Consider the following 18,311-nt stretch of genomic DNA (forward strand, 5'->3'; position numbering starts at 1 on the left):
CTGTTTCTTGGTTGCTTCCCTTTTTTACCCCCCTTTGCTTCTTTGTTTCAATTCTGAAATTCCACATATGAGTGAAAGCATATGGTATTTGTCTTTCTCTGACTGACTTATTTCATTTAGCATAATACTCTCGCTCCATCCATGTGGTTGCAAATGGCAGGATCTCACTCTTTTTGGTGGCTGGGTAATATTCCAGTGTGTATATATAAAACATCTTTTCTCTGTTCATCAGCCTGGGGACACTTGAGCTGCTTTCGTGGTGTGGCTGTTGTGAACAACGCTGCTATAAACTTTGGGCGCATGTTTATATGCACCTTTGGATCCATATCTTTGTACCCTTTTGGTAGATACCCAGTCATATGATTACTGGATCATACAGTAGCTCTATCTCTAATTTTGAGCAACATCCATCCTGTTCTGCACAGTGGCTACATCAGTTTGCATCCCCACCAACAAGGCAGGAGGGTTCCCCTTTCTCCACATCCTCCCAACACCTCTTGTTTCTTGAGTTGTTGATTTTAGCCATCCTGATAGGTGTGATGTGATAGCTCATCATGGTTTCATCTGCGTTTCCCTGATGATGAGAGATGTTGAGCATCCATCTATGTGTCTGTTGACCATATGATGTCCTTTGGAAAAATGTTCATATCTTCTGCCCATTTTTAAATTGAAATTTTGGGGGGTATTGAGTTTTAAAAGTTCTTTATATATTTTGGATACTAACCCTTTATCAGATAAGACATTTGTGAATATTTTCTCCCATCCTGGGGGTTGCCTCATAGTTTTGTTGATTGTTTCCTTTGCTGTGAGGAAGCCTTTTATTTTGATGAAGATTACAGAGTAGAGTTTGAGTGTAAACTCTCTGGATTTTAATTTGTTATTATGACAACCCACATTTGATAATTCCTTTTCAGATCAGGGAAACTCGAGTTAAAAGTACTTTGCCTGAATTTTGAAGTCTGAGCAAAGCTAGCACTTACACTGGGGATGCAGGTTCCCAGACTTTGTGCTGCAGACCTGCTGGGCTGCACAGGGCTTCTCACTTCTCTGTGTCTTCAGAAAATGGAAAATCAGTTTGGAATTCTGAGAGCCTAAATTTTAGGCCCTCACCAATGTATAAAATCTGATTTAAAAAATAGAATGTGGGATGCCTGGGTGGCTCAGAGGTTTGGCACCTGCCTTCCGCCCAGGGTGTGATCTTGGGGTCCTGGGGTCAAGTCCCACATCGGGCTCCCTGTAGGGAGCCTGCTTCTCCTTCTGCTCTGTCTCTGCTTCTTTCTCTGTGTGTCTCTCACGAATAAATAAGTAAAAATCTTTAAAGATTTTTTAAAAATAGAACGTATTTTAAGTTAAATCTTTCCCTTAGGAATACAAATATGTTAAATGTAAAATAATATTTGGGATTGACTAATAAAATTACAGGAGTATTGTAGAACTCATAAGGATAGAGAGTCATACATACATACAACTTCGTTAAAACACATAGTTTCTTCTTTCTACTGAGGATATTCTCTTTCTTGAATTGCTGCTGAAATACTAAACATGTAGAAGGACTTTAGTGTCTGCAGTTCTAATGAGACATGCTTCAGAAGTTTGTCAGGCTATTGCAGCCCTTAGTCACATCAGATATTGGTAAGGGCCTTCACTGAAATGTAAAATGCTTCATGTTTCAAGTCTTTGTTTAAAATTAATTTTGAATTTGATCATAATTTCTAGGTATACAGAGAATTTAGTAAGAAATAATGGAAAAGATAAAGACTCAAGAAGGAAGGTAAGACATTTATGTCAATTTTATTATGCAGCCAGGTTAGCCATGAGTCTCAGTTTGTGATTCCCTTGGGAGGCAGAGCCTGAGATAGGCTTTGCCTGCAGATGGGTTTACTTGAGGACATAGTAGACGTATTTAGATTAAAAGACTCAAATAGATTGAAAGTAGAAAACTGGACAAGATAAAGCATCATGTGGCAGCTGTGTTGGAGCTCGAGTGGCTTCACTAGAGTGAGACAGGATTGACCCTGAGACAGAAGGTTAGTGAAAGTAAGGACCTTTGTGATGATGGAAGATGTCACAGTTGTAAATGAACACATACCCAACAAAAGCCTCCAAATACAGAGTTAAAGGGAGAAATGGAGATTCTATGATTGTAGAGACTTGGGCCGCCTTTCACTAGGAGATAGAGTGACAGCATTTCCCACCAGTGCACTAGGCCCTGTAGGGGAAGGAGCAAGCTCCTGGACACAGGGATCACCACGGCTGTCTCCAGAAGAGGTCAGAAACCTGGCAAGTAAGGAAATTGCCTCTGTGGTAAAGTCTTCCCACAGGAAACCCAGTGTCCGATGACCTTGTGGGCACATTCTGTCCACATGTTACCAACACCGGCTCCCCACGTGTGGTCCACCCTCCCGCAGCCGTCTGCTGCGGATGGAGGGCCATTCCCAGTCCCTGTGTTTCGGAGCACATCATCATTAGTACCATGACAATAGTCCTCATGGTGCATATTTAGGAACTACAAAGTAGTGGGCCTTAGGTTTTAATTATCATCCAGCCATTTTCCCGTCTGTTGTTTTGTTATTATGTGGCAAGCAACTTTGGGTTATTACTTCTGAAGAAGAATTTGTTCTGTCATTTTCTTTGGTAGTTATCTGAAATCCGTGACCTTGAGATAATCATCTGACATTTTGTGCCATGTTTTTATGTATCTCTGTTCTATATGCGAACACATGGAATTTTATGTCAAGTAGATCACAGGGCATGTGTTGTTCCGATGTGGGTATGTTTTATTCATTCAGTTTTGGGGGAGGGAGGTGGATCACTCATCATCTAGGTAAAGCCGCAGCTAAGGAAAAAAGTTAACCTTACAACAGCTTCTTCCTAGGTAATCTTTTTGCTATACTATCTTTTACTTACAACTGTATGTTAGTCTATGTATTTGGGACTTAGTGATGCCTTTTTTCTGTTTTGCACATGCACCCCCCTCACTCCACCCCCATGCAGCCTCCTGTTTTTCTCAATTCATTGTTCAAATGATGCAGATCTGCCTCACACCTTTTGGGGATAAATTATTGAACTGAAGTTGTTGGATGAAAATATATAGATTTTATAGTGTTTTTTATAGTGTTTTCCTTATGTCTTCCAATTCTTGTGAGCTCTGGTTGAGCACTGTTAACTAGAGTTATAATGTGAGCCACATTTATGATTATAAATTCTCTAATCACATTAAAAAGGCAAAAAGAAACAAAATTCATTTTAATAACATGTTATATAATGCAGCTCTTCTGGAATATTCTTTCAACAGGTAATCAATATAAAAAATATCAATAAGATATAGTTTACATTGTTTTTTTTTTGTTTTGTTTTGTTTTTTTTGCCAGCAGAGGAAAATATGTGATATATTTTTCCCCTGAAGTATTCTTGAATGTGTTTGATAGCTCGCGTTTGCTTATAATTAGGTCCTACGTTTTAGAGCATCAACACTGAGTTTATCTTGTTTTAAGTCTTCAGCCTTATGAGAAGCCTATAATATGCAGGATGATTTTCTGGATACATGGAAAGCTCCTTATTTTCTTCATGGCAATGTACCATGGTGTCCCCAGTTTTATCCACTGAATAGTTGTGGGTATTGATGTCTCATGCCAGTGACCACAACAGGAATGGAAATAGTGCTTCCCTTGCTGGGTCACTTTATCAGCCGCTGTCACTAGGAATTAGGTCCAGTGGTGCCCCCTTCCCCACAGTTTCAGATGTCGTGGTCAGCAGTGGTCTGGGAGCAGATGATGCTCCCCTGACGCGTTGTCAGAAGCTCAGCAGTAGCTTAGCGCTGTGTCACATGCCTTCTTCCCTCGCCTCCCTTCATGTCATCACATAGGCATCTTATCAGTGCACATCATCCCGAAAAGGGTGAGTGCAGGACAGGGGGATGTTTTGAGAGAGAGAGAGACCAGAGTCATAGAACTTTTACTACAGGTTATCATAATTGTATTATTATTACTATTATTATTATTATTATTTAAAGATTTTATTTATCCATGAGAGACAGAGAGAGAGAGAGAGAGAGAGAGGCGCAGAGACACAGGCAGAAGGAGAAGCAGGCTCCATGCAGGGAGCCCGATGTGGGACTCAATCCTGGGTCTCCAGGATCATGCCCTGGGCTGAAGGCGGCGCTAAACCGCTGAGCCACCCGGGCTGCCCTGTTGTATTTTATTATTTGTTCACCTTAAATTAGATTTTATCGTAGGTACGTATGAGTAGGAAAAATGTAATGTGTATGGGAGTTAGTATCATCCACAGTTTTAGGCATCTGCTGGGGGGTCTTGGCTTGCATCCCTGGTGGGGGGACCACTGTACTGTTCTGTCCCCATTTCTCAGAAGAGAAAACCGAGGCACAGGTGTTACTTGCCCTAGGTGACCGTGTTTGTATGCCTCAGGGCCAAAATCCCAGTCCTCAACCACTGAGGGCAGCAATTCTGTGGGGGCCAGGTGAGGTCTGGGGCTGCTCTGGATTACTGGGTTATTGCTGGCTGACTGGCGCCTCCCCAGCTGCTTGGAGGCAAGGAAGACAAAAAAGGGTGGTGAGGAGAGTGTGTTTTGGCGCTCTTCTCCAAAGATGCGCTTTTACTCCTGATTCTTGGCTTTGCTCGTACCTTTTATCAGGGTAGTTATTATTCCTTGTAGACAGCAGAGTATTGACACGAAGGGGAGGCAGATTGTAATGTGAGAGTCCGGGGTGGTGTTAAAGGTGTCTTGGTTCCAGCCTGGAGGAGGTGTGACTCGCTGTGTGCACAGGGACACCACAGCCATTCTCTGTGGAGACACGGAAGGTTTTGCAGGGAGTGTGGCAGGGACATAGTTCCAGCTGAGGGATTCACCAACCTTTTCATCATTGCTCTGTATTGAAATTCAGGAAAGTTGAGGAGAATTGAAGAGACTAACTAGACACATCCTAAAACATGTGCTTTGTTATCAGTCAGAGTCAAGTAGCAGATTATTTCCAGAAATATACACCAAACCAGGGAGATTGCAGAAGTGGCACTACTTCTAGGAGGAGATCTTTGATAACAGACCAGATCCAATCAGTATACAATCTGCTTAATGCCACGGAGGAAGGGTGCTTGAGCTGCTGCTGGTGGCACCTTGTCGTCATCATCCCTGCCTGGACTATAGCTCTGCAAAGAGGTGATGTGTCAGCTCTGCCACCCCCGGCAGGGAGCCTGGCACACACTGGGGATGCAGCCTTGGACGTGGTGCAGAGTCCCCTCGTGTGTGTGTGTCAGGGGTCCGGGTCACTGAAACAGGATTCAGCAGCAAGATGCTGTGAGTTTTGCTGAAAACTCCTGCACGACATGGCTGTAAGGTATCCGTGCAGCCTCCCTACACCTCCAGAGCCTGACGTAGTGAACCCCTGCTATCCCCAGGCCTGGAGTAATGAGGTGGTGGGGGTGCGCTCCGATTCTGAGGGGCACAGCTCATCTGCCCTTGCTAAGACCCTCCTGTTACAGCTTTTGTCAGAGTTCTAGGGTTTGTCAGAAATGATAAATTCATGAACTTTTTTCTCTTTATGGTTATATCTACTAGCTGGCATGGGATTTCTTAAAGAAGTTGAAGTTGGGTTATGTTAGTTGTTATTTTATTTTATTTTATTTTATTTATTTTATTTATTATTTTATTTATTTATTTATTTATTTATTTTTTATTTTATTTATGAGACACACACACACACACAGAGTGAGAGAGAGAGAGAGAGGCAGAGAGAGAAGTGGGCTCCTCACAGGGAGCGTGATGTGGGACTCGATCCCAGATTCTGGGACCATGCCCTGAGCCGAAGGCAGACGCCCAACCGCTGAGCCACTCAGGTGTCCCGGGTTATGTTAGTTTTATAAATATGTTTTAAAATTAGCAATATTAAATTAATCTTGGAAAACATTTTCCCAGCCTATTTGCAAGATTCAAATTTATGATTGATTTTTTTTTTTTTATGTGTTTGATTTTTACCTCTAGGAAATTGAAAAGGAGGACATTGATTCAGAAAATGCTGGGGCTGACGAATATGCAGCTTGTTTTGAAGATGATTTTGAAGTCTGTATAAAAGTTAAAATTTTTCCAAGTTTAAAAATAATTTGTTCTTACAATCTGCTTAAGTATAGTAACTACATAGCTTGATATTTCTCTCTTTTTGTTGCTCTTAATAGTCCATGTCTGTTTGATTTAGGGTTATTACCAATGTGGTGTGATTACATGGTTTTACAATTTAGCCCATTAAGGGCACTGCATCCAACCATGTATGTGTCTGTTGGAACAGATGTATATATACTTTTTAAAGATTTTATTTATTTATTCATGAAAGACAGAGAGAGAGAGAGAGAGAGAGACAGAGAGACAGAGAGACAGAGAGAGACACAGGCAGAGGGAGAAGCAGGCTCCCATGCAGGGAGCCCAACGTGGGACTCAGTCCTGAGACTCCAGGATCATGCCCTGGGCCAAAGGCAGGCGCTAAACCGCTGAGCCATTCAGGGATCTCCAGATGTATATTTGTAAATGTGTTTATATATACACACACTGTCACAGCCTCAGCACAAAAATGTGAGCACTTTATCGTTATAATGGCTGTCTGTGTACATAAATCTATACAGTGTGGTTCATTTTTAGAGGATAAGTTGGCAGCTTATAGAGATTTATAACTCAGTGGCGTTGACATCTGTAAACTATGAAAATCTTTCTTAGCCATAATGAGTGTTTTGTCTGTTTTAAATTCTAAATTGTATGTTTTGTTCCAAATGTGTGTGCTTTAAAGCCAGTTTGTCTTAAATGTTCCAAAAATATGATTATTGTTTGTAGGACTATGAAGATGACTTTGAGGTTTGTGATGGAGATGATGATAGCTCTAACGAGCTGGAACTGAAAGAGAAGATTGAAGAGCTTCCTCTGGCCAGAAAAAGGGAGATACAGGAAATTCATAAAGCCATTAATGCAGAAAACGAAAGGATTGGCGAGTTGTCCTACAGACTATCGCAGAAGCAAGGTCTGCTGGAGGGTGAGAGGAGCTCAGAGACAGGTACATGCATCTGTGTCTCAGGACAGAGGGCGCCACGCCTGCACAGTCCTTGTGGACAGAGTCACTGTTATCGGGCAGAGATGCAGGCCTCATGTGCTCCTGCAGTGGTGCTAGAGAGGACTCTGGCAATGAGTGTGCAGGGTGGAGAAGCTGCTCGTGGCCTCCCTGCTTGGGTTCATGCCTGCTGCCTGCAGGTGGCTGTGAGCACACATCGTTCCCGGGCACCCACGCAGGAACCAGTGGCCCTGGAGCGGTCCGTCTGCGCTGTGTGCTCCTGTTTTCTGGTGCCACCGTTTTTGCGTTTCACAAGGAAAAGGACCTGCTGGCGGGAGGCTCAGAGCAGATGTGGGCCGTGGCTGCAGTGAGGAATGTGACCCACTGGACGTGTCTCATGAGCGCTCCCTAGTGGGCCCTTCCTTAAGGATATCCTGTACGAAATTAGAAATGTGTTCTCAAAAATTCTTGGCATTGCGGTGTGATAAAGTCACGTGTAAGAATAGAAGTGAGTAGCGGATCCCTGGATGGCTCAGCAGTTTAGTGCTTGCCTTCAGCCCAGGGTGTGGCCCTGGAGTCTCGGGATAGAGTCCCACATCAGGCTCCCTGCATGGAGCATGCTTCTCCCTCTGCCTGTGTCTCTGCCTCTCTCTCTCTCTCTGTCTCATGAATAAAAAAATTAAATTAAATTAAAAGAATAGAAGTGAGTATTTTAAAGTTGCTTAAAGGGAAAGCTATGACATTCTGATAAAATAGCATTAAATATAGCACAAAACGTCAATTAGGATAATATTAAAAATATTACTATATAAGACACTGCTTTAAATTACCTAGTAAAATAGTGATTAATACAACTAATGATGATTAGTAATTAATACGATATAATAATCCAAATAAAGATCAGGCAGGATGATTATTAGCCCATTTTTTTAAAAGTTTTGTTTTAAGTAATCTCTACGCCCCACATGGGGCCCGAACTCATGACCAGGAGATGAAGTCACCTGTTCCAGCAGAGGCAGCCGGGTGCCCCAGGACCCTTGGACTTTGTGCCTACCGCACGGGCAATGGAACTGAGCTGGCGAGTGCCCTCAGCTTAGAGTGAAACCGGTGTTTCTGTAGCCAGAGCAGCTCCTGCTTGAAAGAAATAGTTCAGCTTCACAAAATAGCTTTCTTTTTTGTACAGATGCAAACAGCTCCCCTTCCAGAGCCCCTGTTTGTGGAATTTTCGTGGATTTTGCAACAGCCTCACGCCGTCAGAAGAGTCGGACTCAGGCCCTGAAGCAAAAGTAGGTGTGTTAGGAATTTGTGAGGGGTATCATGGAGTTTTAATAGACTTTGACGTAGGTTAAAAAATAGAGCTTTTCTTTTTATTTTCATCCCTATTTTTAAATTTGTGCTACACTTGTCCATGTTCAGATATGGTGTAACAGTGTAAGCATGCACTGCTGTCTCCCGCCGCGTGGTGTTTAGTGTTTGTAGATTCTAGTCAGCCCAGGCATCAGGCTCTGTGGTGGCAGAGGCAGGCTCCCAGGGCCGTACCTCCCAGAACCGAGCAAGCATGGCACTCGCCGCATCTCGCTGCTGCTCCCTGTTGAGGCACAGCCAGCATCACCTGTGCTCCACACCTGCAAGCTTAGGGTGAGCCCAGGATGAGCTCGGTGTCCCTGTATCTGTTTCTCCGATGAGGAAGCTGAGGCAGCTGTAAGGGTCAGGAGGACTAGGAGCTGGGAAAACATGACATGCGGTTTTCCTCCTGTGCCCTGGGCACGGGCCTCCTGGGTTAGCTGCTCACCAGGCTCCTAGAGCCCCACTTCATAGATGAGGAGAGTGGGCTCAAGGTCCACATCTGGTGAGCAGTGGAGCTGAGTCCTGGGCCAGGACAGCCAGAGGTCATGGTCTGAGCTTACAGCTCAGAAGGTTATAAAAGTCAAGGATACAGTCTCGAGTCAAGGGTCTGCCATATTAAACTCAAATATGATTTAGGAGTAAATGTAAAAATTAAATGGTTTTCATGTAGCTCAGTACGTGGCCTTAGTAGGTCCTCAGGAAACTTTGCTTAATGAACAAATGAATCATGAATAATAAGAGTAAGTTTTCATATCATTTTTGTTGTCCTCATATTTTGGGCCTCCCAGTGAGGTAGCAAAACCAGTTTTTGCCTCTATGGCTGGGTTTTGTTTTTGCTTTCACCTCATTCAAGTCTTGGAAACTACATATAGTTTAACATAATTTTTATAAACTCAGAGATCATCAGAACCACACAGTGTGATGTTTAGGTATATATAAATGTAAGATAAAACCATGTTTTGCAAAGCATGAAGATGATCGTTACCAAGTTCTGTATAGTGATTGTCAGGGGTAGGGGGAGCCCTCTGTGGGTGCAGGTCACCTGGCGCTGGGCAGCAGACCCTGGGATGTTGCCATATTATGATACGTGGTGCGTATGTGTATTATGTGAATTATTTCAGGTCAGAAATTATACTACATGTGGAGGACTGAAGGGACTGATTTGGGAGGATGGTGACAATGGCCAGAGAGTAAGATTATGGGAAGATGGCATTTTTGGTAAAACCCAAGGATGGGAACGAACACAGGGAGAGAGGGAGCAGATCCCATTTGCAAGATGCCCAAGTGGTGGAGGACCATTGCCCACATGCATGCTGAGCCCCAGCTTGTGGAAATCACAGTCCATGAAAGAGAGAAAACACTCTGGCCAGGCAGAGGTCCCTGGGCATGCCACATCAGGGTAGCCAGAAGGACGGAGAGCCCAGCTCCAGTGGCCGAGGAGCAGTGTGAGGCCCGGGAAAGCTACGCACGGGCAGGCAGTGTGTGGGCAGGCCCATTGGGCAGGGGGCGATGAGCTGTGTCGGAGGCAGCTTGGCCACTTCCTGTCCCGTCATCTCAGAGGAGCGGCCCAGAGAACAGCATGCACCTGGCTATGACCCAGGTGACATCACAGAATGTGAGCCTCTGACCACGATGTCAATCCATGAAGTGAGGTGGTTGCTTTCCATGAAAATTCTAGGTGTGCACTTGCTACTAGGTGCATGGAATTAGAATACTCAACAGTTTGTTTCATCCTATAATTGCTTTGTAGTGTGTGCTTGACTGTCTTATTGTCAGCAACTATTAAATACCTCAGACCTACACCCACACACACAGTGGGCCTTGACGATTACCTGATTGGATCATGAGATTCCTTACACTCTCCTTGTTTTTCCTTTGCATAGTATTAATTTAACTTTTGTCGTTTCCAATTTATTTTAAAGGACGCGGAGTACAAAACTGCTTCGGCTTATTGACTTGGATTTTTCATTTACCTTCTCTCTCTTGGATCTACCGCCAGTAAATGAGTATGACATGTACATCAGAAATTTTGGGAAAAAAAACACCAAGCAGGTTAGTGGAAGGTGTGTAAACTAAGTGACAAAAAGCACGTAAAGTGCAGGAAGGTGTGCTTATGCCGTTCTGCATCTTGTGGATATTAGAGCCGGGGAATGGTGCAGGGGGTAGAGACCTGAGGGAAAGAGAACCCCTTGGTTGTATGGTGCTCGTGAACATGGAGAGACTGTGCACATACCCACAGATGCCACACAGGCTTGAATGTGGGCAGATGCCCACCCCCCCAGGGGTGGATTGGGGCACTCCACACTTTGTACTTCCCCATAGTATCCTAGGCATTAGTTGCATGGCTGTCCATCTTCCAGCAAGACCGTAGAGGTTCTAAAGTCGGGAGTCCTCTCGTATAGTGTTCTTCTGTCCCCAATGCGGGTGTAAGACTCTCAGCAGGACAGAGGTGCCAGGGCAGACCTCCAAAAGCCGACACGCCCTGGCTTCAGAGCTGGTCCTCCTGGCCTAGGGAAGATTACCTCGCTGTTTTGCGCATGTTCCTCATCGTGGAGCTATTAGTAACAAAATCATCTTTATGGAAGCATGTACCGTTTTGAGATAAGAAATGTTGTGTTGGGATGCCTGGGTGGCTCAGTGGTTGAGTGTCTACCTTCAACTCAGGGTGTGATCCCTGAGTCCCAGGATCGAGTCCCGCATCGGACTCCCTGCATGGGGCCTGCTTTTCCCTCTGCCTGTGTCTCTGCCTCTCTCTATGTCTCTCATGAATAAATAAATAAAATCTTTAAAAAAATAAAAAGAATAAAGAAATGTGTTTAGTTTTGCAAAGCCAGAGTGTGTCATCAGAGACTAGAACACTGGGGGGTGAGGTGGCAGTGTTCTCAGACCAGGGATGTGGGAGCATCTGCCTTGTGTGAGTGGCGGTCTCCAGGGTCCTTGATCCCCCATGAGAAGATTCACGTGGGGGTCCGTGCTCAGATGAAGAGCTCCAGGAGGAAGGCAGCAAGCGTAAAGCAGTTTGTGAAGCCAAGGAGTCTGTGAAGTTGGAGTAGGGGTGGTGGATGCTGTTGGCTATGCAGGGGCGGGAGGAGCGCTGTCTGAGGGAGGCATCCCCGGTCCTTGGGTTTGTACTGGAACCTCCTGCTGAGTCTAGGGGTTCCCCTGGGGCGGAGATGAGGGGCACAGGCCCCGTACCCGCAGCCCTCTGTCATCAGCCCCACGTCAGGTTTTAACGTGGAGCCTTGGTTGTCGCAGTCCTGCCTGGATCAGTTCCCTTCAGGGACTCGGGAGTCTGCCTCGGCCTCAGCGCACTCCCTCCACTGCTCTGTCCAGGTTTTACCCAACAGTTTAGTGTGACTTTTTGAAGACTTTCAAAAATTAGGCCTCTGTCTATCAGCATTTAGGACAAGTGGTCTTTGCATGATTGTTATTTATACCACAATACTTTTGATGGAGGTAAGAAGACACATTATTAACTTTAATCATTTTAACTGTTTTTTTCTTTCCAGTGATGAGAAATTGCTCTGAAGTTGAAACCTGGTGCTAATTCCTGCATCTCTCTCTTCTTTAAGGCCTATGTTCAGTACAATGAGGATAATGTTGACCGAGACATCCAGACAGAAGAGATTGAGACCAGGGGGGTGTGGACGCAGCACCCCGGAGAGGGCACGGCTGTGTCAGGGGGTGAGCACTCACAGTGCAGCGTCCTTGTGTTGGTGCCGGTGTTGAGTGTGTTCCCCCACCGGTACCGTGTGGTACCCATTTGGTTTGCATGTGGTTGTTAGCGTGAGGCTGGGGGCCCCCGAAACTCTCCATGAGAGCAGACCTGTGTTCAGGAGCCCCCCATGTTAGCTTGAGTAGGAGGCCCACTGTGTCCCTTGACTGTTGTTTTTTTTTTTTTAAGATTTTATTTATTTATTCATGAAAGGCACAGAGAGAGGCAGAGACACAGACAGAGGGAAAACAGGCTCTCTGCGGGGAGCCTGATGTGGGACTCGATCTCTGGACCCCGGGGTCATGACTGGAGCCAAAGGCCCAGCGCCCCTTGACCGGGGTTTGTAACACTTTATTCCTGAACACAGAGGCGTCTGTGTCCCAAACAAGCACTTTGAAATGGGCCTGTGCTCATTAATAGAGAATTTCATGTGTCAGGCACAGTTTGCAGATGTGTTACTTCTGTGCAAAGAATGGACCCCAGGAGTGCTTGGTATCCTGCTGCACAACAGCGTCGTCCTCCTGCCAGCCTATCTGAGGACTCATCTGTGTGCCCCGGGCGCTGGCGCTCCTTTTCCTGTGGGAGACCACACCCTGAGCGCAGAAGATCCCCAGATCTACCCCCACCAAACGCTTGCAAAGTGATTGAATTGATGCCTTTAACTTAGTGCTTGTGAGTAGGGCTCTGTGTCCAGACCTTCTGTGAAACAAGATGTAGCTGCTTTTGGAAGCATCATGGTAAATCTAGAGAGTACAGTGTAAATTCTCTGGCTTTTCCTTCCAGGGAAAAGTTGGTAACAGCTCTTTGGTCCCTGAGGTGTGTTGTAAGACATGAAGTTAGGGTCAGCTCAGTGAGTTCAGTCCCTTTCTCTCTAGGGAGCGGGAGTGGAGATGTCCGTGAGGTGGCCGCAGCCCCGAAGGTCAACACGCCCAGGCTGACCAGCTTCCTTCGCGCTGCTTGCCAGGTACGCACTGCCCTATGTCTGTCCACGCTCATCGGCCCACAACACTGACTGTGGATTTGGATTCTGTGCTTTAATACCAAATACATTCTTGAAATAAATACTAAGAAACAGGCGTAGCATGCTGTCAGGGCAGGCATGCACCAGGCGTTAGAAATGAGCAAATCCATGATTTTTAGCTGATGGTGTAAATTCACAAAATACAAGATAATGGGAATGGCTGTGGAACCTTATGTGAGCTGCTGGTTATCACCTCGTGGCTGCGGCCTTGTCTGAGCCCTGCACTCCTGTCACACGCCCCCAGCTGTCTCTGAACACTCGGCCCCCATGTTTCCGTGTGTCTGTCCAGAGGATCAGCATTCCCAATACCCCCGTCCTCAGTTGTCTGCCGTGTGCAATGAGTGGACCCTGACCTGTGGATTTGGAGGCAGCCTGTTCTTCTGTCCATGTTCTGCACACGTGGTGGCCCCTTCGTCCCTGTGCTGTGTCACGGAGAGTTGCACTTTATGGAGCGATCATGCTTTGACGTGGTTTCCCCTTGGAGGGTCAGTCCCTGGGGAGCTACGAAGAGACAGCGCTTGGGAAATGGGGCTGGCGTGGGAATGAATGAGGCCTGGAGCTCAGTGGGGTCAGGGTTGATCTCGACCTCCCAGCTGTACTTCCTCCCCTGCCCCAGCCTCCCATGCTGGTGCCTCCATCCTGCCTGGGTGCACCTGACTCTGTTAGAGCCCTTCTAGCGAGGCACTGCTCATTTTGTCCTTGCCGTGGCCACGTGGGAAAGATGGTGCTGGTGTGTGCCTGGCAGTGTTTATACGTCTTCTTTAAAATTTTTTTTTTTTAATTTTTATTTATTTATGATAGTCACAGAGAGAGAGAGAGAGAGGCAGAGACATAGGCAGAGGGAGAAGCAGGCTCCATGCACCGGGAGCCTGATGTGGGATTCGATCCCGGGTCTCCAGAATCGCGCCCTGGGCCAAAGGCAAGCGCCAAACCACTGCGCCACCCAGGGATCCCTATACGTCTTCTTTAATCAAGAAACCGGGGTGTCGACTGTTTTCCCCTCCTGTTATTTTTAGCAGAGCATTTACTATAAAAAATGACATTTAACATTAAATAATGACTCTGTTGTGGAGTTTGTGTTCGTGGAACTTTACCTGTTAGTCTCTTACTTTCAGAAAGAACATTATCCTTTCATTCTGTCCATCTCTGTGATGTCCTGGAGGTCAGTGGCCATTGTCAGGAATGGAGAGATGTGTAGGTCAAGATACATGCTTTGTGTTTCTTATCAAAGTGAATGTATTTGAAATGCAGGTGATTGCGGTTCTGCTGGAAGAGGACCGTGTGGCCGCAGAGCCCAGCTGGAGCCCCGGGGCAGTGGACGGCACCCTGGCCATCAGTGACAGCTCCTCCCAGCTGAACACCAGCCTGCCCTTCCTTCAGGGTAAGGGTCTGTCCTTGCTGTGCTGTCTGTCTGATAGCAGGCATCTATGGTAAAGTGGTGACCCCTCCTGTTGCGTCCTGTGCCCACGTCACGGGGTCTACTGAATACAGAACACGTTCAGTGTCTGCAGTGAAGCGTGAGGCTGGCTCTCAAGTAGAGCTGCAGGCACTGCCGAAGGTCAGGGGAGGCTGTCCTGGAAGGGAGCAGAGGCTGAGCTACTGTGGGTAGTGCAGGTCCTGTGTCTTTCTCAGTCCTATTACTTGGTTTCTCGGAGGGGAGGGCCCCAGGGAGCTGCCTAAGGGAGTGTGCAGTGGGTGTCCAGTGAGCCGTATGAGAGCCGCTTTTTTTCTTTTTAAAGAGTTTATTTATTCAGGAGACACACACACACACACAGAGAGAGAGAGAGAGAGAGAGAGAGAGAGAGAGAGAGGCAGAGACGAAGGCAGAGGGAGAAGCAGGCTCCACACAGGGAGCCTGATGTGGGACTCAGTCCCGGGTCTCCCAGGGCCAAAGGCAGCGCTAAACCCCTGAGCCACCCTGGCTGCCCTTTTTTTTTTTTTTTTTTTTTAAAGATGAGAGCTGCTCTTAATGGGTCTTGGTCCTCAGACCTCAGCTGGCCCCAGAGCACCAGATGCTGAGCGAGGGGAGCCAAGCTGCCATTAACATGCATGACCATGCATTTTTTATTTTTTAAAGATTTATATATATATTTTATTTTTTATTGGTGTTGAATTTGCCAACATATAGAATAACAACCAGTGCTCATCCCGTCAAGTGCCCCCCTCAGTGCCCATCACCCAGTCACCCCCACCCCCGCCCACCTCCCTTTCTACCACCCCTTGTTTGTTTCCCAAGGTTAGGAGACTTCCATGTTCTGTCTCCCTTTCTGATATTTCCCACTCATTTTTTCTCCTTTCCCCTTTGTTCCCTTTCACTATTTTTTTTTATACTCCCCAAAAGAATGAGACCATATACTGTTTGTCCTTCCCCGATTGACTTATTTCACTCAGCATAATACCCTCAGTTCCATCCACGTCGAAGCAAATGGTGGGTATTTATTTCTAATGGCTGAGTAATATTCCATTGTATACATAGACCACATCTTCTTTATCCATTCATCTTTCGATGGACACCAAGGCTCCTTCCATGGTTTGGCCATTGTGGACATTGCTGCTATAAACATTGCAGGTGTCCCGGTGTTTCACTGCATCTGTATCTTTGTGGTAAATCCCCAGCAGTGCAATTCCTGGGTCGTAGGGTAGATTTATTTTTAACTCTTTGAGGAACCTCCACATAGTTTTCCAGAGGGGCTGCACCAGTTCACATTCCCACCACCAGTGCAAGATGGTTCCCCTTTCTCCACATCCTCTCCAACATTTGTTGTTTCCTGCCTTGTTAATTTTCCCCATTCTCATTGGTGTGAGGTGGTATTTCAAAGTAGTTTTGATCTGTATTTCCCTAATGGCAAGTGATGCAGAGCATTTCTCACAGAGAAATCTGTGAGATTTCTGTTCATGTCTTATGCCTATTTCATGATTGGATTGTTTGTTTCTTTGCTGTTGAGTTTAATAAGTTCTTTATAGATCTTGGATCCTAGCCCTTTATCTGATAGGTTATTTGCAAATATCTTCTCCCACTCTGTAGGTTGTCTTTTAGTTTTGTTGACTGTTTCTTTTTCTGTGCAAAAGCTTCTCATCTTGATGAAGTCCTAGTAATTCATTTTTGCTTTTGTTTCTCTTGCCTTCATGGATGTATCTTGCAAGAAATTACTGTGGCCGAGTTCAAAAAGGGTGTTGCCTGTGTTCTCCTCTAGGATTCTGATGGAATCTTGTCTCACATTTAGATCTTTCATCCATTTTGAGTTTATCTTTGTGTATGGTGTAAGAGAATGATCTAGTTTCATTCTTCTGCATGTGGCTGTCCAATTTTCCCAGCACCACTTATTGAAACTGTCTTTTTTCCAGTGAATAGTCAGTTGTTCCTGCTTTGTCGAATATTAGTTGATCATAAAGTTGAGGGTCCACTTCTGGATTCTCTCTTCTGTTCCATTGATCTATGTGTCTGTTTTTGTGCCAGTACCACACCGTCTTGATGACCACAGCTTTGTAGTACAACCTGAAATCTGGCATTGTGATGCCCCCAGCTATGGCTTTCTTTTTTAAAATTCCCCTGGCTATTCGGGGTCTTTTCTGATTCCACACAAATCTTAAGATGATTTGTTCCAACTCTCTGAAGAAAGCCCATGGTATTTTGATAGGGATTGCATTAAATGTGTAAATTGCCCTGGGTAACATTGACATTTTCACAATATTAATTCTTCCAATCCATGAGCATGGAATATTTTTCCATCTCTTTGTGTCTTCCTCAATGTCTTTCAGAAGTGTTCTGTAGTTTTTAGGGTATAGATCCTTTACCTCTTTGGTTAGGTTCATTCCTAGGAATGTTAGGCTTTTGGGTGCAGTTGTAAATAGGATTGACTCCTTAATTTCTCTTTCTTCAGTCTCATTGTTAGTGTATGGAAACACCACTGACTTCTGGGCATTGATTTTGTATCCTGCCTCACTGCCAAATGGCTATATGAGTTCTAGCAATCTTGGGGTGGAGTCTTTCGGGTTTTCTATGTAGAGTATCATGTCATCTGCAAAGAGAGAGAGTTTGACTTCTTCTTTGCCAATTTGAATGCCTTTTATTTCTTTTTGTTGTCTGATTGCTGAGGCAAGGACATCTAGTACTATGTTGAATAGCAGTGGTGAGAGTGGACATCCCTGTCATGTTCCTGATTTATATTTATTTATTTAAGAGGCAGCACAAGCAGGGGGTGCAGCAGGCAGAGGCAGGGGGGAAGCAGGCTCTGGGAAGCAGGCTCCAGGGAGCAGGGAGCCCGATGTGGGGCTTGATCCTAGGGCCCCAGGCAGAGGCCCAACCCCCTGGGCCACCCACATGCCCCCCATGCAACCGTTTACATTGCTGTGAGCAAAGTATGTTCACATGGTCAGATTCATGCTTCTTGACCTGCTCACCTCTCTGCTGTGGTTCTGGCTGGTGAGGTCGTTGCCACAGCCTGGTACTGGCTTGCCTTTGGAAGGAGAGGAAGGGTATTTTTTTAATTTATTAAATAACTTGTTTGCTGTATTGTATGTACAGAGAGAGTTATTCTTGTACGAAGAATGAAACTGTATTCAGTGCCTGAACTGACAGTAAATAAAAACCCTGTAGTGAGATGGTGGCAGCTACACAGTATTAGGATTGAATTCAGTAAAGGCACATTGTGGTCCTCGGAGGACGGGACTGTTTGGTTGTCGCGTTCCAGTCGAGGGCCCCTGCGACCCGCTCCCTGGCCTGGGGGAAGCCAGGTGTTGCTGCCCTGGCTGGAGCTGCGTCTTCTGTGCTGCCCACTGCTTAGAGATGTAGATTCACAATTGTTCCTTCTGTGTTTGACATCAACAAATGTGGCATTATTAATTTAAAAAACTTGTATTCTTTGAGAATGTTTTAGTTTCAAAAGATAGGAGTTACTCTATGAGAAAAGCGGTGATTGTATCTGTAGCTCACAGTGTGCCTGTTTGCTCCCACACTCCACCTTACCCTCCTCCAGGCGCTGATGAGGAAGCACAGCTCCCAAGACCAGAGGGGGCTGGGTGGTGTCTGTGCACCTAGAGTCACTTGTGAAGGACATGGGACAGCCCCTTGGGAGGCGGGCTTGGCTTCCCTGTGTCAGCACTGCGCTTGTTTTGTGTTTCAGTAACAGTCATTTTTATTTTCAGAGGGAGCCAGAGAGAGCAGGGTGATGGGGAGGGGTTAGGGG

The 18,311-nt window shown here is 45.7% G+C and overlaps 1 protein-coding gene across 5 annotated transcripts in view; it reads left to right on the forward strand.

The window, feature by feature from the left end:
• Positions 1-18,311, forward strand: part of DYNC2I1 (dynein 2 intermediate chain 1) — a 49,190-nt gene that overhangs the window by 16,589 nt on the left and 14,290 nt on the right. For 2 of the 5 annotated variants that reach the window (XM_025993724.2, XM_072763293.1), the window contains 8 exons: positions 1,717-1,771; positions 5,995-6,072; positions 6,832-7,048; positions 8,226-8,328; positions 10,312-10,441; positions 11,962-12,073; positions 12,980-13,068; positions 14,377-14,506. In XM_025993724.2, coding sequence (XP_025849509.1) covers positions 1,717-1,771; positions 5,995-6,072; positions 6,832-7,048; positions 8,226-8,328; positions 10,312-10,441; positions 11,962-12,073; positions 12,980-13,068; positions 14,377-14,506 — 914 coding nt within the window. The remainder of the gene's footprint in view (positions 1-1,716; positions 1,772-5,994; positions 6,073-6,831; positions 7,049-8,225; positions 8,329-10,311; positions 10,442-11,961; positions 12,074-12,979; positions 13,069-14,376; positions 14,507-18,311) is intronic. The other 3 variants (XM_025993725.2, XM_072763294.1, XM_025993726.2) reach the window with 2 other exon arrangements.

Source organism: Vulpes vulpes, chromosome 7 (genome assembly GCF_048418805.1).
Source record: "Vulpes vulpes isolate BD-2025 chromosome 7, VulVul3, whole genome shotgun sequence".
In the NCBI taxonomy this organism is placed as follows: Eukaryota; Metazoa; Chordata; class Mammalia; order Carnivora; family Canidae; genus Vulpes; species Vulpes vulpes.